General features: G+C 46.6%; 1 protein-coding gene across 1 annotated transcript in view; it reads left to right on the plus strand.

The window, feature by feature from the left end:
* FGF5 (fibroblast growth factor 5) overlaps positions 1-24,274 on the plus strand; it is a 34,118-nt gene extending 9,844 nt beyond the window's left edge. Inside the window, exons 2-3 of the mRNA XM_058192835.1 lie at positions 1,143-1,246; positions 23,555-24,274. Of these exons, the coding sequence (XP_058048818.1) occupies positions 1,143-1,246; positions 23,555-23,890 (440 nt within the window). The 3' untranslated portion in view covers positions 23,891-24,274. The remainder of the gene's footprint in view (positions 1-1,142; positions 1,247-23,554) is intronic.
* Positions 24,275-25,588: the final 1,314 nt, after the last annotated feature.

Here is a 25,588-nt window from a genome sequence, read left to right on the forward strand (position 1 = left end):
GTGGCCATGGTGGGCGTGGCCAGCGAGTGTGACAGGCAGCACTTGGCCTCCTGCACCCCCCTGGAAGCAAAAAAGGGCCGTGGGGGGTGAGAACGATGCACTGCTCCTCTTGCGCCCCATTTTGGGCCTAGTAGGCCTCCCTGTAGCCTCCTGAGAGCAAAAGTGGGCCATGAGGGGCTGCACCACCTCCTCCCACGCCCTATTTTGAGCCTGGTAGGCCTCCCTGCAGCCTCCTGGGAGCCAAAATGGGGCGCGTGGGGACTCCTGGAAGGGGCAGGGCAGGGCCAGCCAGCAAGTGCCTCTTGTGGCTCAACAGGCTAATGCAGTCTGTTATTAACACAGCTGCCTGCAATTACAATTACTGCAGGTTCGAGTCCCACCAGGCCCAAGGTTGACTCAGCCTTCCATCCTTTATAAGGTCGGTAAAATGAGGACCCAGATTGTTGGGGGGGGGCAATACAAGTTGACTTTGTATATAATATACAAATGGATGAGACTATTGCTTTACACAATGTAAGCCGCCCTGAGTCTTCGGAGAAGGGTGGGATGTAAATTCAAATTAAAAAAAAAATTAACAACCGCTTTTCCCGAACTGGCCCGAACCATCTCGAACTGGCTGAATCTCATCACTGTCTACCTGGGACCATTTGAATCATCCCAGTCTTAAATCCAGTCAAACCTGTCTAGAGATGAGTGCAGGATTCCAGTTTGGTCTGACGGGGAAACTTAAACGAATGTTTTAGATGTCAGAGTCCTTCCTTCCCCTTCCATGACGTTTCCATTGATGCTCTTCACACGGAGGGCAGTCAGTTTACTCCTAATAGAAGCCGTGGTTAGACCCCCACCACCACTTCCTCTTGCATCAGTTTTGTCCTTTAAAACCTCAGGACATCTATAAATAAATGTATATTCAGATAAACCAAGCAGCAAGCAAAGAAGCAACCAACCATGAAATCACTGGTTATAAGCCTAAAATGTCAGGGACATTTTTCTGCTTCCACGCCCCCCCCCCCCCCCGGCCCGGCCCCTTCTAAGATAGTGCAAAATGACAAGGCATTTAAGTTTTCTCTCTCCTTTTCGTTTGTCTGTTTCACGGTGCTGTGAAAAATGAATTTTATTTTGGGGATTTCTGTCCTTTGTAGGTATTTTGGAAATATTCGCCGTGTCTCAGGGGATAGTAGGAATACGCGGAGTTTTCAGCAACAAATTTTTAGCCATGTCGAAAAAAGGAAAACTGCATGCAAGTGTAAGTACATCTTTCAAACACGCATCTGCAATGTATACGTTGACATGTTTCAGTGGGAAATATACACCGCTAATCATGATGAACTTTGATGATTCTAACTCTGGAAATGTAGATAGGATTAATAAGATAACTGTTGTCCCCAATTCGGGCCTGAGCCTGGTGCCGAGGCCAAAGCTGCAGGTTTTGATTGCTTTTTATTGGGGTGCCCCAAGGAAAAGGGCTCCTGGCCGAAATGCCAAGAACCAAGAACAAAAGATTAAGAAAGCTTTATACGTTTTCACTGAAAGAGGAGGCGGGACAAGGCGAGATAATAAGAGATATCATCTAATCAACATTTTAGTAATAATTCTACAATTTGTTCTATTGGTCTCTAGCTGTCCCTATTCCTAAGCCTTGGGTAATGAATGCCCCAACAGTTATCTAATACATTTTTTATTGGCTGCAGGCCATCTGTGTTCCTAATTTTTAACTGAGCTCTGCAAGTTGTCTAACTCTTCGTTACTTTTATCAGCTTTCTAACTACCCAGAGTTGTTACAAGCTTTGCACATGCATATTTCATGTGGATAAGCAGTCTTTGTTCTTGCCGGACAGACTCCACAATTACAGGCTTCCTGATTTATTTTCAAGAGTGTACCATGACCTGGCTTTATTTTAGCAGACAGTCCATTAATACTTCAAATAATCATTCCATAGGGCCGTGGTGTGGCTCAGGCTGTAAGAAGCCTGTTATTAATCACAGCTGCCTGCAATTACTGCAGGTTCTAGTCCCACCAGGCCCAAGGTTGACTCAGCCTTCCATCCTTTATAAGGTAGGTAAAATGAGGACCCAGATTGTTGGGGGGGCAATAAGTTGACTTTGTATATAAATATACAAATAGGATGAGACTATTGCCTTACACAATGTAAGCCGCCCTGAGTCTTCAGAGAAGGGCGGGATATAAATGTAAAAAAAAGTAAAATAATTCCAGACCTATATAATTTGACCCGTAAGCAAGATACAGCAACTGCCTAGAGCAGTGCCGGCGAACCTATGGCGCGTGTGCTGGAAGTGGCACGCGAAACCATCCCGTCCTCGCTGGCTCCTATTCTGCGTTCCTGTGATCACACGTATGACTGTCAGCTGGCCGTCGTGCACGCGGAAGCAGCAAAACCCAGAAGAACGGCGTTCCTTCATGCATGCGCAGGCCAGCACCCGAACTTCCAGGTTGACATCACACGTATGTGTGATGGCCAGCTGTTCATGGGCATGTGTCCATGCCGGTATCCGGATGTTCAGGTGTCAGATCGCGCATGCGCGACGGACCGCCACTCTTCCAGGTATCGGCACTCCTGCGCATGTGAAGGCCAGCAGCGCCGTGCATACCTCGCGGGATGGTTTCACGTGCCACTTCCGGCACACAGACTGGCATGCGGTGATGTCAGAGGTTTGCCATCAGTGACCTAGAAATTCAAGAAATATTCCAATCTCATTGTTTCACCAAAATTTCAGTTTTCCTCTTTTACTCCTGGCAGCTGCCTGGACCAGTCCCTGCAGTTTTTCAGAGGTGGGTTGCCATTGCCTCCTTTGTAGGCCTAAAAGAGAATGACTGGCCCATGTTCAGCCTGTTGGCTTCATGCCTGAACCAGGACTAGAACTCACAGCCTCCCAGTTTCTAATCTGGCACCATAATTATCCTCCTCTCCTTTTACGCTCTGCAAAACTAAGGAGGGTCTCTTCCGAAGCACTCGAGACACCCTGCTCTCCTTCTGTGAACTGAGAACCTGCCAGTTGGTCCAGTGAACATTCCTTCCTCCTGTCTTCCAAGTTCATTCCCACATATCTTTACAGAAGTACAACCAGAGGTGGGTTTCAGCAGGTTCTGACCAGTTCTGGAGAACCGGTGGCAGACATTTTGAGTAGTTCGGAGCACCGGTAAATACCACCTCTGACTGGCCCTGCCTGCATCTACTCTCTGCCTCCCGAGTCCCAGCTGATCGGGAGGAAATGGGAATTTTGCAGTAACTTTCCTTTGGAGTGCAGTGGGAATGGAGATTTTACAGTATCCTTCCGCTACCACACCTTCCAAGCCACGCCCACCAAGCCACACCCACAGAACTGGTAGTAAAAAAATTTGAAACCCACCACTGATACCGTAGCATTAGAATCCAGCCCTTTATCCATTGTATGAATCAAAGCATCTCAGAGAGATGGTTGTCCATGGTTGTTTTAACAGATGTGGGGAAGAGAAGCATTCTGCCTCCTTTGGTAACCAGATTGGCTGATTGTCTGTTGTCCACCCCAGTACAACCCGGCCTGGTAGACAGTGGTGGGATTCAAATAATTTAACAACCAGTTCTCTGCCCTAATGACCGGCTGGGTGGACATGGCCATAGTGGGTGTGGCCAGGGATGTGTGAAAGGCAGCACTCGGCCTCCTGCAGCCCCCTGGGAGCAAAAATGGGCCATGGGGGTGGAGATGCACTGCCCCAGTGTCCCATTTTGGGCCTAGTAGGCCTCCCTGCAGCCTTCTGGGAGCAAAAATGGGCCATGGGGGGGCAGTCCATACCCCCCACCCCATTTTGGGCCTAATAGACCTCCCTGCACTTACCTGGGAGCCAAAATGGGGCGGTTGGGGACTCCTGAAAGGGGCCGGGTGGGGAGGGGAAGAGCCAGCCAGAAATTTAACTACCGGTTTGTCCGAACCGGCTGTATCCCACCACTGCTTGTAGAAGAACATTGGTGTGCCTTCATCAGTTTCTCAGCTTTGCTAACAGCGAGCCCATGGTTTTGTACGTGCACAAAAGCCGCTGCTTCTGAGTCACACAAAGGGGCTGTTGTGCTGTGACAAAGGGACACCGGGTGCTGTTTTGCTTTGTGCCTTAGCTTTGAAGAGGACATTAATTGAAACCTTGACGTCTTTGGTAAGCTCTGCCTTCCCCTAATAACTGATCCCTGGTTCCACTGTGGAACTGATGTTCCTGTTAGAACGTTCGTTTGGATGCTGCCCCAGAATTGGCTTTCTAGTTACATCGAACGAAGAGCCAGTTTGGTATAGTGGTTAAGACATCAGGCTAGTGACTGGGTGCCTGGGAGATGTAGTCTGACCTTGGACATAAAGCAGTGAAATGCTGCTGGCTCTATCCGCCTTGCGTTCGGAGAACCAGTAGCAGTGGCGGTGGGAGGCTCCGCTCCCCCAAAACTGGGATGTCGTCACGTCCCGGTTTTAACCATCTGCGCATGTGCAGAAGGCGGCAAATGATGGGGCACGTGTCGCATGTGCACATCAGCAAATTGGTAGGAAAGGTGAGTACATTTCACCTTTGGTGTAAAGCCAGCTGAATGACCTCGGGTCAGTCTTTCAGCTTTAGGAAGGAGGCAAGGCAGGGGTGAAATGCTCCCGGTTCGGATGGGATCCCGCGATCCGGTAGCGATAAGGGCAGGTAGTTCAGAGAACCGGTAGCAAAAATCCCTGCCCCCCCCCCCCCACTGCTCACGCCTCGCTGTTCCTCTTCTCTGTCCCTGAAGCTCTCGGTGGTGATATAGCTGCAAACGGCCTTAAATGACTGCCGCGGCACTTCAAAGGGCTGCATTGCAGCTGATCAGCACTGTAGGCAGCTAGTAGACCGGTGCCTCTATTTTTAAAGAAGGTAGACCGGTGCCTGCCAAAAAAAGGCACTTGGTAGACCGGTGCCTCTCAGTAAAAGGCAATTGGTAGACTGGGGCCTCTATTTTTACAGAAAGTAGACCGGTGCCTCCCAAGTTTTGTATACTTTATTATTTTTATTATTTATTATTATTGACCAGGCCCATTCAGTCACCTGACCACCAAGCCACACCCACCAATTAAGCCACGCCCACAGAACCGGTAGGGAAAATTTTTAGATTTCACCCGAGGCAAGGTCAGCCACTTCTGAAAAACTTTGCCAAGAAAACTGCAGGATCTTGTCCAGGCAATCTCTGAGAATCAGACATGCCTGAATAAAAGGAAAAAGAGACTTCCCTATTCTGGGAAGTCTCGGGGGGGGGGTGGAGGGGGGAAATGGGGGGGGAAGGGGAAGATTATAAATTGATTGATTGCCATTGTACAGGAATAATGGTAGAATTAAACAAGTTGGAATGGTGTAAAGTCGGGACTGCTCGGTAACCACTCCCGAAGGGAAAGGGTAAGGAAAGAGGAGTAAAGAAGGAAGAAAATAGGTAGGCAGGTAGTAGGTAGGAAAGAAGGGAGGGAGAAGAAAGGATAGGAGGAGAAGAAGAAGGAGAAGACAGAGGGTTAGAAAGGATGGTAGTGAGGAGTGGGAAAGAGGTGGGGAAGTAGGAAAGCGAGGAGAAGGATGGTGGGGAAAGTCGAAGAAGGATGAGAAGGGTAGAAAGGATTAAGGGAGGGAGTGGCAGTCGAGCAGCCCTGATTGAGTATAATTTGAGTATAGGATCGATTGTTGGATAAGTGATAAGTGGATAAGTGATTGTATTGTACAGTGATCAAATTGTGGGAATTATTATGGAAAATAAAAAATTTTGCCCTGGAAAAAAAAACAAAAAAACAAAAATAAAAATAGGACCATTAAAATGTGTTTGGGGATATGAGTTTGGGGATTTGAGAATCCCAAGCTGGGGGACTTCGCTGTGCTCCACCACCATAGAGATCCTTTATCAGAATTATTATCAGAATAACGGAATTGGAAGGGACCTTGGAGGTCTTCTAGTCCAACCCCTTGTTGAAGCAGGAGAGCCTATACCAGTGGTGGTGAATCTTTTACTCACCGATTGCCGAACAGGTATGCATGCGCTTTGCGCACTTTGCGTGCATGCCTCCCCTGTGCGCTGTGCGTGCACAGGCTTTCATGCATACCCCCATGCACTGCATGCACAACCACACCATCTGTGCATGTGCACAGGTTTTGCGTGGATTCCCCTGTGCACTGCGTGTGCAATTGCACCACTTGTGCAGGTGTGTGGTTTTTGCACATGCAATGCACATGCGCGAACACTATCTAGGCATGTGCATGCTGCACGCAAGTGTTCTCGCGCACATACGCAAACATGCATGCATGTGCAGGAAAGCTCCGACAGCTGGGTCTCCTGAATTGCACGCATACACACCATACGCCTGAACACTAGCTGGGGCGAGTGCACCGCCCTGAGTCCCTTGGGAGATAGGGCGGTATACAAATATGATTAAATAAATAAATAAACATGAGCAGCTGCAGGCGAGTTGAGCAACAGCTCCTGTGCCCGGAAAGGTGGCTTGCATGCCACCGCGGGCATGTGTGCCACAGGTTCGCCATCATGGGCCTATACCAGACAAATGGTTATCCAACATCTTCTTAAAAATGCTCCAGTGTTGGAGCATTCACAGCTTCTGGAGGCAAGTTGTTCCACTGATTAATTGTTCTGACTGTCAGGAAATTTCTCCTTAGTTCTGAGTTGCTTCTCTCCTTGATTAGTTTTCATTCATTGCCTCTTGTCCTGCCCTCAGGTGCTTTGGAGAACAGCTTGACTCCCTCTTCTTTGGGGCAGCCCCTGAGATATTGGAACACTGCTATCATCTCACCCCTAGTCCTTCTTTTCATCAAACTAGACATATTCCTGCAACTTTTCTTTTGAATCAAGTTTGTCCCGAACATCTCCTGAAGAGATTGCTTGTCAGGCAAGAGGTTATTGGTCTTTGCAAAAGTCCCCGTTCGGTCAACTTGCATCCATACCTTTCCTTAACTTGGAGATCTTTCCCCAATTCATTAATGAGAAAGACATCACGGCCAGATAAGCAAGCTATGACCTCAAACACCTTTGCTTTTCAAGAGTTCCTAGTGGTGCAGTGGTTAGAATGCAGTATTGCGGGCTAACTCTGCCCACAGCCTGGAGTTCAATTCTGACCGGCTCAAGGTTGACTCAGCCTTCCATCCTTCTGAGGTTGGTAAAATGAGGACCCTGATTGTTGTGGGGCAATATATTGACTCTGTAAACTGCTTAGAGAGGGCTGTAAAGCACTATGGAATGGTATATAAGTCTAAGGCAGTGGTTCTCAACCTTTATAGTGCTGCGGCCCCTTTAATACAATTTGAATAGAATAGAATAGAATAGAATTTTTTTAATTGGCCAAGTGTGATTGGACACACAAGGAATTTGTCTTGGTGCATATGCTCTCAGTGTACATAAAAGAAAAGATACCTTCATCAAGGTACAACATTTACAACACAATTGATGGTCAATATGTCAATATAAATCATAAGGATTGCCAGCAACAAGTTATAGTCATACAGTCATAAGTGGAAAGAGATTGGTGATGGGAACTATGAGATGATTAATAGTAGTGCAGATTCAGTAAATAGTCTGACAGTGTTGATGGAATTATTTGTTTAGCAGAGTGATGGCCTTCGGGAAAAAAACTGTTCTTGTGTCTAGTTGTTCTGGTGTGCAGTGCTCTATAGCGTCGTTTTGAGGGTAGGAGTTGAAACAGTTTATGTCCAGGATGCGAGGGATCTGCAAATATTTTCACGGCCCTCTTCTTGATTCGTGCAGTATACAGGTCCTCAATGGAAGGCAGGTTGGTAGCAATTATTTTTTCTGCAGTTCTAATTATCCTCTGAAGTCTGTGTTTTTCTTGTTGGGTTGCAGAACCGAACCTGACAGTTATAGAGGTGCAAATGACAGACTCAGTAATTCCTCTGTAGAACTGAATCAGCAGCTCCTTGGGCAGTTTGAGCTTACTGAGTTGGCGCAGAAAGAACATTCTTTGTTGTCCTTTTTTAATGATGTTTTTGATGTTAGCTGTCCATTTTAGATCTTGCGATATGATAGAACCTAGAAATTTGAAGGTTTCTACTGTTGATACTGTGTTGTCAAGTATTGTGAGAGGTGGAAGGTGGAATAATTCCCCATGATGTGGCGACCCCAACCATAAAATTATTTTCGCTTTGAATTTATCACGCCTGAAGCCGTATTGGCTAGCGATCTGAACTGCTTGCGATTGCCTTGAGGACGGAGGCATTAAAGTGGAGACTCCTCCCCTATTAAGTTTATGGCACCTGAAGCCAGATTAGGCTAGTGATTGGGAGTGATTGCAGCTGGCTTGAGAGGGAGACATCAGAGCAAAGATTTCTCTCTTTTTTAATTCATCGCGCCTGAAGCCGAATTCGGCTAGCGATCTGAAGAGCCTGCAGCTGGCTTGTGGAGTCAACCATTGGAGCGCGATTCTTCAACTCGCAAGTATACTTCCCATATTTCCGATGGTCTTAGGCGATCCCTGGCAAATCATCATTCGACCCCCAACGGGGTCCCGACCCACAGGTTGAGAACCGCTGGTCTAAGGGCTATTGCTAGCAGCTGTGGTGGTACAGTAGTTAGAATGTAGTGTTGCAGGCTAATTCGTTCACAGCCAGGAGTTCAATTCTGACCAGCTCAAGGTTGACTCAGCCTTCCATCTTTTTGAGGTGGGTAAAACAAGGATGCAGATTGTTGGGGGCAAGAGGCTCACTCTGCTCAGAGAGTGACATAAAACCCCACGGAGCGGGATATAAGTCTAAGTGCTAGTGCTACGTGATTTCCTTGGCCAAAAAGAATGTCTTTTTTTGTTCTTGATGAGAACAGAGCAGTTCTTTTTAGTTGAAGAATTTCTCTCATAGTCCTCTCCACTGGGCACTTTGTCCCAGTGGTGAAATTCAATTTTTTTTACTACCAGTTCTGTGGGCGTGGCTTGGTGGGCATGGCAGGGGAAGGATACTGCAAAATCTCCATTCTCTCCCCACTCTTGGGGGAAGGATATTGCAAAAACTCCATTCCCACCCCACTCCAGGAGAAGGATACTGCAAAACATCTCCCCATTCCTGGGTGAAGGATATTGCAAAATCTCCATTCCCTCCCCACTCTGGGGAAAGCTAGAGGTGGTATTTGCCGGTTCTCCGAATTACTCAAAATTTCCGCTACCGGTTCTGCAGAACCTGTGAGAATCGGCTGGATTTCACCCCTGCTTTGTCCTCAAACTTCACTTTCTTTTTTTGCTAAACAACTCAGCACTTTTAAAAAAAAAAAAAAAAATCCCTAATACCTTTGTATAAGATGGGGTTTTGTATAAAGATGGTATAAGATGGGACTACCTGTATAGGATCTGCCTTTAATGACATGAATGAGTTATTATGAGCCGTGGTGGCACAGTGGTTAAAATGCAGTGCTGCAACTAATTCTGCTGACTGCTGGCTGCCAGCTGTTTGGCAGTTCGATCCTGACTGGCTCCAGGTTGACTCTACCTTCCATCCTTCCGAGGTGGGTAAAATGAGGACCCAGGTTGTTGGGGTCAAATATGCTGAGTCTGTAAACCGCTTAGAGAGGGCTGGAAAGCACTGTGAAGTCTAAATGCTATTGGTAAGTACTACTGCTATTTATGGGGACGTGGTGGCTCAGTGGCTAAGATGCTGAGCTTGTCGATCGAAAGGTCAGCAGTTCAGCGGTTCGAATCCCTAGTGCCGCGTAACGGGGTGAGCTCCCGTTACTTGTCCCAGCTTCTGCCAACCTAGCAGTTTGAAAGTATGTAAAAAAGGCAAGTAGAAAAATAGGGAACATCTTTGGTGGGAAGGGAACAGCGTTCCGTGCGCCTTTGGCGTTGAGTCATGCCGGCCACATGACCATGGAGATGTCTTTGGACAGCGCTGGCTCTTCGGCTTTGAAACGGAGATGAGCACCGCCCCCTAGAGTCGGGAACGACTAGCACATAAACCTTTACCTTTACTGCTATTTATAAGCTTGTGATAATTCTTCATGGGCTGATGTACGTAATGCCTCCAAATGTGGAAAAGCTAAGTTTCTCCTCCCAGATAATTTGAAATTACTTTAATATTTCATGTTAAAGCCCGTGTCTTGCAACTTAGCGACAGTTAAAATTAAATTAACCTCCTCGTTTTCGAGCCAGACATGCTGTTACAGATGGATCCAAGCGAAGAGAGGTCATTCTGGAAAGGATAGTGACCTGCGGAGCCTTCCTTCAAATCGGTGCAAAGAAATTAGCTGAAACCGGAGCCAAAACGTCTAAAGATTACTGGGCTAAATAACGCTGATAATGTAAAAACAGCATCTGCTCTTTTCCCTTGCTTTGGCAAGATGGATGGGCTAATGAGTTTGAAGAGCGCCTCCTCGGAGCTGTGCTTGTCACTCATAGGGAAGTCTTTGTTATCAAGGATTAGAAGATTGCTAGCCAAGCGCAAAATAACATTCGGTTCTTTTTGGGAAGGAGGGCGGAAATTCTATAGGCGCCTTTCCATAGCTACATTTCAGGCATCCAAACGAAAGGGTGGTTTAATTAAATTAGAAAGCAGTTTGTCTGAAGGAAGCGGGATTCGGAAGCAAGGAGGATTCTGCCAAGTCTTCGCTCCTGACACAGATGGCTTCAGTTATCTCTCTCCCTCCCTCCGTCCCTTTCCCTTCCTCTCCTCCACTCTCCCTCCCTTCCTCCCTCTCCCCACTTCTCTCTCTCCCTCCCTCTCTTTCCCTCATACACATACAAACCTGATGCAACATGGCAGGAGAAAAGCCCATTGCTTTCAATGGGTTGGGCTTCAAAAATTTTAGCAAGGGGTTCTCTGCCTGGTTGCTGGGTGGGTGTGGCCATGGTGGGTGTGGCCTAGCCAGCCACCTATACCATGCCCAGTGGAGGTGTTTTTTGCCCTCCCTGGGCTCCGGAGGCTTTCTTTGAGCCTCAGGGAGGGAGAAAACGTCCTCCCCAGGCTCTGGAGGTCCTCTGGAGGCCGGAAACAGAACAGCCTTCCCAAACTTCCGATAGGCCCGTTTATCACCCTCCCCAAGCCTCCGTGCGCACCCTGTATTTACCTGTATCCAAAACAGGCCAAGTGGCAACTCCTGGGGGGGTGGGGCAGGGTGGGAAGGGCCAGCCAGGAATGGGATTTGGGGCTTGTCCGAACTGTACAGAATCTTAACTGGAGGTTCTCCCAAACCCCTGCGAACCACCAGCGGCCCACACCTGGTTTTACTTCTTAGTAAACATACACATGGTAGGACCTAACCAGGCTTGGCTGATCTCAGCAAACTAAGTGGGATTGCATCCGAGTTGGGTGGGAGATCACCATAGAATCGCAGAACTACAAGCTGGGCTGGAAAGTTGAATATCCATTCTAAGAAAAAGGAGAGCCTATTTGTATTGTTTTTTCGGTTTTTTGAATCACACAGACGTGTCTGTGAATCTCCAGCAGCTGAGCTGCATTTGAGGGAATCTTCATTAAAAAAAAATGAGAGCAGCAAGGATTCTCGACCTTGGGCGCTTGAAGATGTGTGGACTTCAACTCCCAGAATTCCTCACCCAGCTATCTTCCCAGACCACACATTTTCAAGTACACAAAGTTGAGAAACATTGATGTATAGGTCAAAGATCAAGGTTTTCCTGTCAGTTGTGTCTGATTCTAGGGCACGGTGCTCATCTCTGCTCTTGGCCAAGGAAGCCAATGTTGTCGGAAGATAATTTCTGTTGCCATGTGGCCAGCATGGCTATATGCCAAAGGTGCATGGAATGCTGTTACCTTCCCATCAAAGTGGTACCTATTAATCTACTCGCATCTGCATGCTTTTGAACTGTTAGGCTGGCAGGAGCTGGAGCGAGGACAGGAACTCGCCCTGTCGCGTGGAGTGCGAGCCTTGAACCTGGCCTTTCAGCTTTCTAGCTTTAATCGCTGAGCCATCACACTGTTGTGGCCCACCAGTGGCCAGCAGAGCTAACAGCAGATTCGGACAGTGAGGAGGTTGGGGAGGAACATGGGCCAGTCCTGGAGTCTGGGGAAGGCTTGGACAAGGGCTCTGAGTCAGAAGCAGAGAGGGGGCCAAGGCCATCTGGTAGTTATTTGCTGCCTCCAGAGCCTCCAGAGTCAGACATCAGCGAAGCAGAAGGACAGCGGGAGCCTGTTCCCAGTGTGCATGCGCAAAGCTGCCAGAAGACAGGAACAATTAAGAAAACAGGGTCGACTTGGGAGTAAGGCTTGGAGATGATTGGCCCCTTCCATAAGACATAAAAGAGGAGCGAACGGGACATGAGCTTTTGCAGGAAGCAATTAGTTCATCCGGTCGGTAAAAGCTCTGGAAAAGTTCTGCTTGACTCTATGCTAAGTCTGGCCTTGCCCTGCATTTGGCAATTAGTTCTCTGGCAACATTCCAAGGGAGATAAGGTGGGTGTTTATAAATATTCCCTTGAAAGACTGTTTGAGAAGCCTTTCAGGCTGGGAATGACAATAATTCAGAGCCGTATGAATAAAAGAGATTTGCCGGGACTAAGACTGTGCTGTATACTTTCTAAGGAAGTCTAAGTCAGAACACACATCCTCTTATATGGCGTGTGTGTGTGTATATATATAAGGGGATATGTATGTATGTATGTGTGTGTGTGTGTGTGTGTGTGTGTGTGTGTGTGTGTGTGTATATATATATATATATATATATGTAGATCTTTGGTTATTCGGGTTTTCTCCCGCGTAAAATTGGAAGTGTCTTGGCGACGTTTCGACGAAGTCTCATTCATCATCTTCAGGCTTCAGCTTCGTGCTTCTGGGAGCAATGTGTGACTGCAGCTGTTTCTTCCTTTTTAACTGCTAGTGGGGGTTTGAACTGATTGGGTGGGAGCTTGGCTGTGCTCTGATTGGATGGGGGGTTTTCTGTGCTCTGATTGGCTGGGGGTGTGTCCTGTGTTGGTGGGGGCCTGGTTGTGCTCAGATTAGTCTGAGCTGCAGGGGGATTTGAGCTGGTGAGCTGCACAGCTGTTGTCCGGCTTTGTGTTCGCGGTCGTGCCACATCTTCACAGTGGGTGTCAGTCTGCTGCATGTATGGATTGGAGGGGTTTGAAATGGCCAATGTTGCAGCTGCGGTCTGGCTTCTGGTCCTTAATCGTGCTTCATGATCAGTGTGGGTTTGGGTCTGCTTTCTGGGTGGATGTGTGGTGGTGACATCCTGTGTGGACCTCGTGAGTGTGGGTCTGGTGTCATTCCTCGTGTTAGGGACACGTTTGTCAATAAGGGCAGGTTTCCAAATGGCTGGTAGGCGGGAGGTATCATCTCTTTTGTTCATGCTGTGTGGGCGTTTTTCTATCTCGATGGCTTGGCTGTGCTCTGATTGGATGGGGTTTTTTTGTGCTCTGATTGGATGGGGGTGTGTCCTGTTTGGGTGGGGGCTTGGTTGTGCTCAGATTAGTCTGAGTTGCAGGGGGATATATATGTAGGTCTTTGGTTGTTTGGGTTTTCTCCCGTGTAAAATTGGAAGTGTCTTGGCGACGTTTCGATGAAGTCTCATTCGTTATCTTCAGGCTTCAGCTTCGTGCTTCTGGGAGCAAACATTTAGCACGAAGCTGAAGCCTGAAGATGACGAATGAGACTTCGTCGAAACGTCACCAAGACACTTCCAATTTTACACGGGAGAAAACCCGAACAACCAAAGACCTACATATATATCCCCCTGCAACTCAGACTAATCTGAGCACAACCAAGCCCCCACCCAAACAGGACACACCCCCAGACAATCAGAGCACAAAAAACCCCATCCAATCAGAGCACAGCCAAGCTCCCACCCAATCAGTTCAAACCCCCACTAGCAGTTAAAAAGGAAGAAACAGCTGCAGTCACACATTGCTCCCAGAAGCACGAAGCTGAAGCCTGAAGATGACGAATGAGACTTCGTCGAAACGTCGCCAAGACACTTCTAATTTTACGCGGGAGAAAACCCGAATAACCAAAGACCTACATATATATATATATATATCTCCTATATAAGGAGGCTAGAAAGTCGACAGCCCAGGTTCAAGACCCGAAGTCCGTGTGACAAAACGAATCAATTGAAAAGAGGGTTTTCTTTTAACTCCCCTGGTCTAATCCTTGTGATTTCTCTTTTGTTACGGAACCTCATAGGAAGAAGGAATGACATTTAAGGCAAAGCAGCTAAACCAGATCCAATTGGTACCATTAACTCCCAGTTCTTTCCCAGACCCAGATCGCGCAAGGAATGAGGGATTGTTTCTGGTTTGGTTTTTCAATCAGCAGAAGGTTAACCACACGACAGATAAACATGCATGCAGACGCAAAAGAATAAACAGGAAAGCAACTTCCTTGAGGCAGGAAAGAGTATCGAGTGACAGTCAGCTGCACATGTGACTTGCTCGAATGTGCATCTGTCATACAAATTAAGAGGCTGGGGAAAAAGTGCTTACCATACCTAGTCATTACAAAATCAATTAAAGCTTTGATTGCAGATCCGTCTCTATTTCTCCTGCTCTCTTTTCTTCTCCTTTTTTTTTTTAAAAAAGGAAATCAAATTCCAAATGCAATCATTGATACAAACCAATTTCCATGATTCATGTTCCATGAAAGGTGACTTTGTATTCCACATTCCTTGTGCATCCACCTTATCTCATCTATGGGTTTTATATATACAATCTCTGGATGATGTATTTCTTTGTAATGTAATCCGTAGCTCCCATCTTTCTCCCCTCCCTTTTTTTTTTCCTATCACGTCCATCCAGTTCTTTTTCCTAACTGCAGAAAACTCAGTTCAGGAGGAAAAGACGAAAGAGCAGCACAGTTTAAATTAGGTTAAGGTAAAGGTTCCCCTTGCACATATGTGCTAGTCATTCCCGACTCTAGGGGGCGGTGCTCATCTCCGTTTCAAAGCCGAAGAGCCAGCGCTGTCCGAAGACGTCTCTGTGGTCATGTGGCCAGCATGACTAAATGCCAAAGGCGCACAGAATGCTGTTACCTTCCCACCAAAAGTGGCCCCTATTTTTCTACTTGCATTTTTTACATGCTTTCAAACTGCTAGGTTGGCAGAAGCTGGGACAAGTAACGGGAGCTCCCCCGTTACGCGGCACCAGGGATTCGAACCGCTGAACTGCCGACCTTTCGATCGACAAGTTCAGCGTCTTCCCCACTAAGCCACCGTGTCCTTATAGTTTAAATTAGAGTTCCCCAAATGTTTTGCGGACCAGCTGGGAGAGGGAGAGGGGACGGTGGTTCCGTGTGAACCGCAGGCAAGCATGCATGCACACGCAGCTCCGTTTACATGAGTGGTGGGCAGTTCACGCAAGTGGGGATGTGCGGCTGTGTACATGCGCTCACCCATCACCGGTGGTGGGTTTCACATATTTTTACCACCGGTTTGCCATGCGCACGCTTCGTGCATACACGTGCCCTCTGCACATGCACCCAGCCTTCCACGCGTGAGCTTTATTCATGTGTGCTCCTTCGGCGCATGCGCCTGGCCTCAAAAATGCTCTGATTAGATGGTGGGGAATGGAAAGCTTTATACTCCTTGAAGACAGCTGGTCATTTGCATCCTTTTAGCGGGTCGTTAAGGTCACCTGGAGGTTTATCTGTGTCCTCAGGGTCACCTGAGTGGCGTAGATTGGTGTGGCGCCTTTCAACAGTTCCAAGAAGGCTCCACACCAATTTGCACCACTCAGGTGACCCTGAGGACACAGATAAAACTTCCAAGTGCCTCAACGACTCTCTAAAAACTCAAAGTTGAAGAAGCTTGTCGGATGAGAAGCGAAATGTCCAGTTGACTCTTGGGAAAGTCCAGAAAGTCCAGTTGACTCTTGGGGGGAAAAAAAGCACTTTTGAGACAATAAACTTAACTGGTCTAACTGTTGGTAAGGAAGGATCTGGTTTAGATGCTGATGTCTGGAGCTTTTTGTGTTTTTTTGTTTTTTTTTAAAAGTAAAATTTACTGAGGCTTTTTCTACTGTGCGATTCTTTCTTTGCTGATGGCAAAAGGCAGCTGAGCAAAATTAATGTCCCAGGAGACAAAGGAACTGCTTTTCTGTTTGACACAGATCTTGGCTGAAAACATAGGTCTTGCTTCAGTAGCTGTAGATAAGTTCACACCGCTACTCTTCCCTCTTTTGTGTTGTAGTACAAATGGCGAGACGAAGATTAGAGGGAAGGCATGACCTTTCTAGCAGATGTCGGCTGGGATTGGACGCAGCCTTTATTCATTTTGGAAGGGTGGTTCACCAGAGTAGAATCACATTAGAAAAATTCCAGTAATGTGGTTTTCTGGAAGTTTTGTCTAGAAAGATATAATATAATATATTAATCGCTGTCCATTTTGAATGTGTAGCGGAAGGAGGAAACTTGAGAGTTCACAAGGTTGATACCAGGGGTGAAATTCAGCAGGTTCTGACAGGTTCTGGAGAATCGGTAGCGGAAATTTTGAGCAGTTCGGAGAACTGGCAAATACCACCTCTGGCTGGCCCCAGAGTGAGGTGAGAATGGGGATTTTGCAGTATCCTTCCCCTGCCATACCCACCAAACCATGCCCACCAAGCCACACTACACCCACCAAGCCACAGAATCATTAGTAAAAAAAAAATTGAATTTCACCCCCTTTTTTTTTTATTTGAATTTATATCCCACCCTTCACCGAAGACTCAGGGCGGCTTACATTGTGTTAAGCAATAGTCTTCATCCATTTGTATATTATATACAAAGTCAACTTTATTGCCCCCAACAATCTGGGTCCTCATTTTACCTACCTTATAAAGGATGGAAGGCTGAGTCAACCTTGGGCCTGGTGGGCCTTGAACTTGCAGTAATTGCAAGCAGCTGTGTTAATAACAGACAGACTTAGTCCGTTGAGCCACCAGAGGACCCTTGGTTGATACTATAAGGAACAAAACTGTGGCTGAATCTGGATGTTTTGCTTTGGGTACCATGAAGCCTCTTCCCAGAAGGTAACAAGGAGAACAGGTTGTGAAGAGCAGGGGTCTCAAACCTTAGCAACTTTAAGACTTGTGGACTCCAACTCCCAGAATTCCTCAGCCAGCTTTGCTGGCTGGGGAATTCTGGGAGCTGAAGTCCATAAGTCTTAAAGTTGACAAGGTTGGAGACCTCTGGTGAAGAGGATGGGTCCAAGACAATCATGCACATCTTTTACATGCCATGTCCTGGATAGAAGGACGTAAACTACGAATAATTTTTTTCTGCTGTCCTCACCGTTCTCTCCACCACCTTCCTTTTTGAAGAAGTAATGCTTCCAAACCAGACAGTAATTCAATATTAGGGAGTTGTATGTCTGCTGGGAGCTGACAGATTGAAGTGACCTAAAATCCTACAGGGAGAAAAAAAATTAATTCCTCACTGCTTTCTTCCAGGATGTAATGTTGATTCCCTTATTGTAAACTTTCCCAAGTAGACCAGGCAGGCATGAGCATCCGAGCTAATTCTACTTTATTGTAAACTACACGAATAGAATCTTGCAACTCTGAAAGTACCAATCTCCCGCCATCTCTTTTTAACAGCCTGATAAGTTAGAAAAGTTTTTGTTTTTTGAGTTTCTTACTGTACCCCTTTTGTGGTTGCAGGTTCACCCTGCTGTTATCTGATCATTCCCTAGGCAGCCTCTCTTCTTCTCGTCTGCCAAGATCGTTCCCACATACCATTGCATCAGGGGTGTCAAAGTCACAGCCCGGGGGCCGGATCCGGTCTGTGGGGTGCTTAGATCTGGCTCGCGGGGCCACCCTGGAAACAGCGAAGAACTAGCCCACGGTACAAGGGGTGAAATGCTCCCGGTTCGGACCGGATCGGCCGATCTGGTAGCAATGGCGGTGGGTGGTTTAGAGAACCGGTAGCAAAAATTCCTGCCCCCCTCCCACATTCCCAGCTGAGCCACACGATTGTCAGAGCTTCTTTTTTTTTTTTACTTTTAAAAGCATTTTTTAAAAAGTAAAAAAGCTGAAGCCTGCTAGGCAAATAATGGGGGGGGGTTCTTTTGAGAGAGAGAGAAAGAGAGAGAGAGAGAGAGAGAGAGAGAGAAAGAAAAAAGAAAGAAAGAGGGAGGGAGGGAGGGAGGGAGGGAAAAAGAGAGGAAGGAAGGACTACAAACCTGGCAGTAGACGCAGCTTCAGAGGATAATCCAGGGCTGGAAGGGACCTGGAGGTCATCTAGTCCAACCCTGCTCCAGCAGGACATTGTTAGTGAGTTTATGTCTTTTGATCCCCCAGTCACAGAGCCACGCCCACCCAGTCAAATGACCCCCCCACCAAGCCACACCCACAGAACCGATAGGAAAGAAATTTAGATTTCACCACTGCACGGTGCCTCTGCCAGTGAAAACGAGCTCCCAATCTCCGTTTTTGGCTGGGATGGCCTCCTGCAACCCTCTGCCAACAAAAACGGAGCTCAGGAGGGCCGCACGTGGAGATTGGCAGCCCGTTTGCACCACCGGCGCCCCCGACACGAGTGATGTCAAGCTGGCCCTGCCCCCACTGGCCACGCCCATGAGGGGCGAGGCCACCCACCCACCCAAGGTCAAAGGTTGTGTCAAACACAACCCTGATGCGGCCCTCAATGAAATTGAATTTGACACCCTTGCATGAAATCTTTCAATTCTACAATCATAGGATTTCTTCGTGATCTTTTTTCCCGGGCTAACCAGATCCAACCCTGCATAGCTTTCTGAAGATCAGCCAAGGATGGTCAGGTTCTCTCCCTTGCTATGATTTACCGAAATGACACAACACGGAAGAAAAGGAACATCTAATAAAGGTGCAACACACACAGCAAGATTTTAAAAGGAGGCTCAGAAGCCATTTCTGATTTATTGCTGGAGATCCCTTATCGTTAGGTAATGTGTGTTTCTTGCAAGTCTGCAAGATGGAAGGATCAGCCTTCCTCCTCCTTTTTCGGCTTCCAAAAGCATTCTTCATTTTATCTTCTGACAATGCACTTCCGTTGCCAAGCTGAGTTCGCAACTCTGCAACTCAATCTTTTTTTCTCCAGTTCCCACCGAGAGAAAGGTCATCTCAGTCCATTCATTTGCTGATGGAGGAAGCAAAAGCTGTACTCTTTGTTTTCAAGGGCTGGCAGCCTTAGGAAATAGTTAAGAGAAAAACTAACATAACCCCCGGAGGGCTGAAGCTGTGAGTTAATGCAAGTTTCTGAGAAGACTAGGTGGGCTATGGTGGAGATCTCTTAGACCAGGGGTGTCAAACTCAAGGCCCGCGGGCCACATCTGGCCCATGGGGTGCTTAGATCTGGCCCACAGGGCCACCCTGAAAACAGGAAAGGACCGGCCCATGGTGCCTCTGCCAGCAAAAACAGAGCTTGGGGGGGCACTCTGCATGGCCCCTCGCTGGCAGAGGGCTAGCAAAACAAAAGGAGAAACGTTTCCCCTTTTGCATTTGAGCATGCAAGAAGGGACAGGAAAGGAGAAAGGGAAAGAGGAAAGACAAAAAGAAGAAAAGATGGGAAGAGAACAGGGAAGGAAAAGAAAAAGAAGGAAAGAGGGAAGGAAAAAGAAAAGGAAGGGAAGGGAATAGAAGGGAAGGAAGGAAGGAAGGAAGGAAGGAAGGAAGGAAGGAAGGAAGGAAGGAAGGAAGGAAGGAAGGAAGGAAGGAAGGAAGGAAGATTATAAGGAGAGTGAGGGAGGGTCTGAGGGAAGTCCTGCCTTAGCACTTGGCCACCACAGTTGCCCCCAACATGAGAGACGTTGAGCTGGCCACGGCCACCTTGGCCATCCTCCCTCTGATTTCAAACACAACCCTGATGCAGCTTCCAATGAAATCGTGTGTGACACCCCGGCTTAGACAATCCTTACTCTATCAAAATAAATAAATAAATAAAAATCGGAGTCCCTAAGGAAAAAAGGGGCAGGAAAAGTTTGCCAGAAGATCTTCCTCCACGATAAACCGGGAGGAGAAAGAGAACCTGTTTTGTTGACAGTTTCTCTCACCACGATTTCCCCCTCTTCCGTATCGTAATGAGTAGACCTTTGACCTGAGTCTCCTTTCCCATTCACACAAATTGAGTACGGCCTGTTGATAGACGGGAGACGCGGTTTCCTTTCCAAAAACAAACTTAAGACCTTTGGGAGTCAATCACGTGAAATTCTCTCCTCAGATTTAGACATGGATCAAGTCAGCGAGAGGAATTCATGACCCGGCAAAACAGATCATCTTTCAGATCCTCTCTGTTGTTCGTAGATCCGTAGCTCCCATCTTCTTGGAAGGGAGGGAAAAATAGCAGAGTTGGCCTTCTTCGACAACCAGCAAACCGGCTGTCGTGGGGAAAGATACCAAATGAAACATTTGGAAGCGCTTCCTCAAAACCGTTGTTTCTTTTTCTCTCCAGTGAAATAATGCAGGGAGAGATGAAAGCCAGGTTGATATGGAAAATTGATCAGTCAAGGGCGTCGATTACCCAAATGAACAGCTTGTATTATTGTTTCCAACAGGGATTTCAAACTAAATTTCAGGGCTGTGGTTGACCTCAGGGGGCCGGGTGGGCATAGCCGACTGAGTGGGTGTGGCCCACCGGGCGGGCATGGCCATCTTGACACCGCTCACGGGGCATGACCGACTTGGTGGGTGTGGCCAGCTTGACACCACTCCCCAAAACGCTGGCATGTTTCCTCTTCGCATTGGGTAGACCGGGCCAAAGTGATGTGGGACAGTCCCTTGAGTTTCCAGGACGGCCCTGCATGCTGGATCCAGGGATGAAATCTAGCCAGTTCTGACAGGTTCTGGAGAACTGGTACCAGAAATTTTGAGCAGTTCAGAGAACCGGCAAATACCTGGCTGGCCCAAGAGTGGGGTGGGAATGGAGATTTTGCAATATCCTTCCCCCAGGAGTAGGGAGGGAATGGGGATTTTGCAGTAACCTTCCCCTGGAGTGGGTCACACCATGCCTACCAAGCCATGCCCACAGAACCCACTCTGGGGCCAGCCAGAGGTAGTAATAATAATAATAATAATAATAATAATAATAATAATAATAATAATAATAATAATAATAATAATAATAATAATAATAATAATAATAATAATTTAATTTTTATACCGCCCTTCTCCCGAAGGACTCAGGGCGGTTCACAGCCAGATAAAAACAACAATAAATGAATACAATACAAGTAAAACAATAATTAAAAAACTTATTCAAATTGGCCCCAATTTAAAATACATTTAAAACCATAAAACCATTTAAAATTTAAAACCCAATAATAAAATTCTAAAAAATTCTATGCCAGTCCTGCGTGAAAAAATAGGTACGTCTTCAGCTCGCGATGGAAGGTCCGAAGGTCAGGAAGTTGTCGAAGTCCCGGGGGAAGTTCGTTCCATAGGGTAGGAGCCCCCACAGAGAAGGCCCTTCCCCTGGGGGCCGCCAGCCGACATTGTTTGGCTGACGGCACCCTGAGGAGTCCCTCCCTGTGAGAGCGCACGGGTCGGTGGGAGGCAAACGGTGGCAGTAGGCGGTCCCATAAGTAACCCAGTCCTAAGCCATGGAGCGCTTTAAAGGTGATAACCAGCACCTTGAAGTGCACCCGGAAGACCACAGGTAGCCAGTGCAGCTTGCTCAGGAGTGGTGTTATATGGGAGCCACGAGCGGCCTACCTGCTGGTTCTCTGAACTGCTCAAAATTTCCACTACCGGTTCTCCAGAACCTGTCAGAACCTGCTGGATTTCTGGCTGCATCTGGCTGATGATCTTAACTGAGGCTTAGTTTTGGAGTAGGGCTTATATTATGAGTAACCTGAAAAATCATGCTAGGGCTTATTTTCCAGTTGGGTCTTATTTTCAGGGAAAAACGTTGTTATGAACAGAACTACTGAACCTCTTTACTACGCAGATCTGACCATTTTTAAGGATGGCCCCATGCGAAGCACAATACGGTGGTCATATCAAGATGTCAATGATAGGTAGAGGACCTACCCATAATAAGATACTTAAAAACCAATCGTCAAGCATCTCCCATGTCTCTTAGCTTACGGTCTGCTTGCAGAAATAGGATTTTTCATTCTTATCAATGGTTTCATTAATGACAGTTAGTTCTTTTATTAACTCATTACCATAATCCATTTGTCAAGACTGACTCGCATTTTCATCTATATCCCACTTCGCTTGCAGCTTGACAAAGAAAAGGGGTGTGTGTGGAATGGAAAGCAAGGGTGGGGGGGATGGCAACCAAGCATCGTCGCTTCCCGTGAGACATTGCTCCCCCCTCAAGGACACCTTGAGCAGATGTCCCAGCTTGGCCGGCTGGTTCCCATAACATAACATAACAGGAGTGATTGGTGGACATAATGGACTGTAGGTGGTTATGCTTGCTTTTGTGCGGGAAAATCCAGTTTCGCTTCTTCTGTGCCAATATGGTTTATTCAGGAAAGCTTTATACCAGGGGTAGTCAACCTTTTTATACCTACCGCCCACTTTTGTATCTCTGTTAGTAGTAAAATTTTCTAACCTCCCACCAGTTTGGGGGGAGATGCGCGAGCTATTCTGGGACGAGGCTCTTTTGTTTACGGTCGCACTGTAGCGCCATTTAGTTTCACTTAGGTAACGTGAACTAAACTTATTCGCAGACGATACAAAGAGTATATTTTCAGAAATTTAAATTGTCATGGGGAATTTTATGAAAACCTAATGAAAATGTTTTTAAATAATGCTATGAAAGTTTTTTAAAAAATCGATTAAATTAAAAAAAAGGAAAGTTGCTTCAGTATTGGACAAAACTCCTATCGCCCACCATGAAAGCTGGAATGCCCACTAGTGGGCGGTAGGGACCAGGTTGACTACCACTGCTTTATACTCTTGGCAAAATAATTCCTAGGGGTTTCTTTTTCTGGATTCACCAACTGGACAGTCGGCACCACTGTACTTACATACATATTAAAATTATTTAAAATTATAAATATGAGTCAGTTGCCAAGTAACCCATATTTTGATCGCGTGATCATGGGATGCTGCAATGGTCATAAATGTAAAAAACAGTCGTAAGCCACTTTTTTTTAGTGCTGTTGTAATTTCAAACACTCCGTAAATAAACAGTTGTAAGGCGAGGTCTACCTATACCTATTTTTGTTTTTTTTAGTTTTACAAAGCAAAAGAGAAAGAAAAAAGAAGATATTAGGTTTGGTTGTTTGAGTTCAGCAGCTAAGGTAATGCTTTGGAACTGCCACTAAATCAGGGGTGAAATCCAGCAGGTTCTGACAGGTTCTGGAGAACCGGTAGCGGAAATTTTGAGTAGTTTGGAGAACCAGCAAATACCACCTCTGGCTGGCCCCAGAGTGGGGAGGGAATGGGGATTTTTCAATATCCTTCCCCCAGGAGTAGGGTGGGAATGGGGATTTTGCAGTATCCTTCCCCTGGAATGGGATGGGAATGGAGATTTAGCATTATCCTTCCCTGCCACGCCCACCAAGCCACGCCCACAGAACCGGTAGTAAAAAAACAATCGAATTCCACCATTGCACTAAATATTAGATGAAAGGAAGTAAGAGGACCTGTAATGAGTTTTAATGCAATTGCAAACCAATTTCCTTTCTGTTGATTCCTGCTTTTTTCTTTTTTCTTTTTTCAGGCCAAATTTACCGACGACTGCAAGTTCAGGGAGCGGTTTCAAGAAAACAGCTACAACACTTATTCCTCAGCAGTCCACAGGACCGTGAAAACCGGGAGGGAGTGGTACGTGGCTTTGAACAAGAGGGGGAAAGCCAAACGTGGGTGCAGCCCGCGAGTAAAACCCCAGCATGTCTCCACTCATTTCCTTCCACGGTTCAAACAAACCGAACCCCCCGAACTTTCTTTCACGGTGGCTGTCCCTGAGAAGAAAAGGCCACCGGCGGTTCTTCCAGCCAAACCCAAAGCTCCTCCGAAGAAGCCGGTTAAGTACAGACTCAAGTTTCGCTTTGGCTAGCAATTCTTCGTTAATTCTCCAAGGAAGAAACAATCGCCTTTTACTCAGGAACTGCCTCCTAGCAGCGACACGGTGCAGAAAAGGCAGACCGTGTGATCTGAGATACCCTTCAACTTTATTCATGGAACTCATTTGAGGCCTAACTTACAAGTTGAGCCGCTTTGGGGGTGAGGGTTAAAAACGACATGGGGTCCTTCAGCTGTGCCGAGGAGGAAAAGCACCAAAGGAATTCAGATAAATTCAGAAAGGAAGCCTTAATTTTCCATCCCATCTCTCTCTTTCTGCTTTCCCGTCGTTTGACCACGGATTGTCTTCTGCTGGCTTGAAATGGCTGAACTGCTGTGTGTGTAAAAAAAATAATAATAACTTTTCCGAGATGCGAAAGATTACCTCATACGTCAAGTCTATTCTCTCTCTATTTTTATTACATCTACTTGGATTTTTAATTGCTTTATTTCTGTACTTTTGTGTGTGTGTGTGTGTTGTAAATTTGGGGGGGGGAAGAGGTGAAGACGATGGCTCATGTCATGTTCTCTGCATGTGTGTGTTTGTCTGTCTCATCGCCCCTTTTTTTCCCCCTGCACTTTTAAGAACATGTTTGAAAATACCTCAAATACGATTATCGGTGGATTTGCTCAACGCATTCATCTGGTGATCTAAACGTTTTAAGAACTCAGAACTGTGGGACTCTGGTGAGAAAGAAAGAAAGAAAAATGTAATAAATTGATCAGGATGGAATGGTCTGATGTGAAGTTACAAGGACAATACAGGTAGTCCTCGACTTATAACCGTTCGTTTAGTAACTGGCACTGAAAAAAAAAGCGACTTATGACCATGTTTCACACTTATGATCGTTGCAGCATCCCCGTGGTCATGTGATCCGAATTCAGATGCTTGGCCACGGACTCATAGTTGTGACGGTCGCAGTGTCATATGCGGGGGTCCTGTGATCCCCTTTTGCGACCTTCTGACAAGCAAAGTCAGTGGGGAAGCCGGATTCACTTAAAAGGCCGTGTTACTAACTTAGCAACTGCAGTGATTCGCTTAACAACGGTGACGAGAAAGGTATGGGACAAAGGTCACTTAACAGATGTCTTGCTTAAATTTTGGGCTCAGTTGTGGGCATAAGCCGAGGACTACCCACTCTTACCTGCAATTTATACATTGATGCTGTCTTCTTTGAGGACACCAGTGCTTAAGGTCTCACCTTGTGTCTGGAAAAGCTGCCATGATCTATTTAGTATGTTAGGGGTGGTTTTATATGGGATTTCATCCACTTTTAGCAGAAAGCAACATTTGTGGCCTGTTTGGCGGGCATTTGTATATTTCTCCTAAGTCTAAACATCCGAGAAACTTTAGGGGTGTTCTTACTTGTAGTATCCACCTACGTTGCAACATTTGTCACCCATGGCTGACACTCAAGTAGCTAAAGAGGGCCGGAGTTGATGAGTATTGTACTGGACACTGCTGGAAATACCCAGGGCTGTAAGTTAAACCGAGAAGATAAAAGACACATCTTGTCTCAATAATTTCCCTATGTTGTCAAAACAACCACATAGTCACCTCCATGATATTGCCAAGCCAAAGGTGCTTTTTCAAAAGGCAACTGGACTTGTTCTTCCTTGAAGACGTTTCGCTTCTCATCCAGGAAGCTTCTTCAGTTCTGACTAAATGGTGGAGAGTGGAAGGATTTATTTT

Source organism: Ahaetulla prasina, chromosome 8 (genome assembly GCF_028640845.1).
Source record: "Ahaetulla prasina isolate Xishuangbanna chromosome 8, ASM2864084v1, whole genome shotgun sequence".
NCBI lineage: Eukaryota > Metazoa > Chordata > Lepidosauria > Squamata > Colubridae > Ahaetulla > Ahaetulla prasina.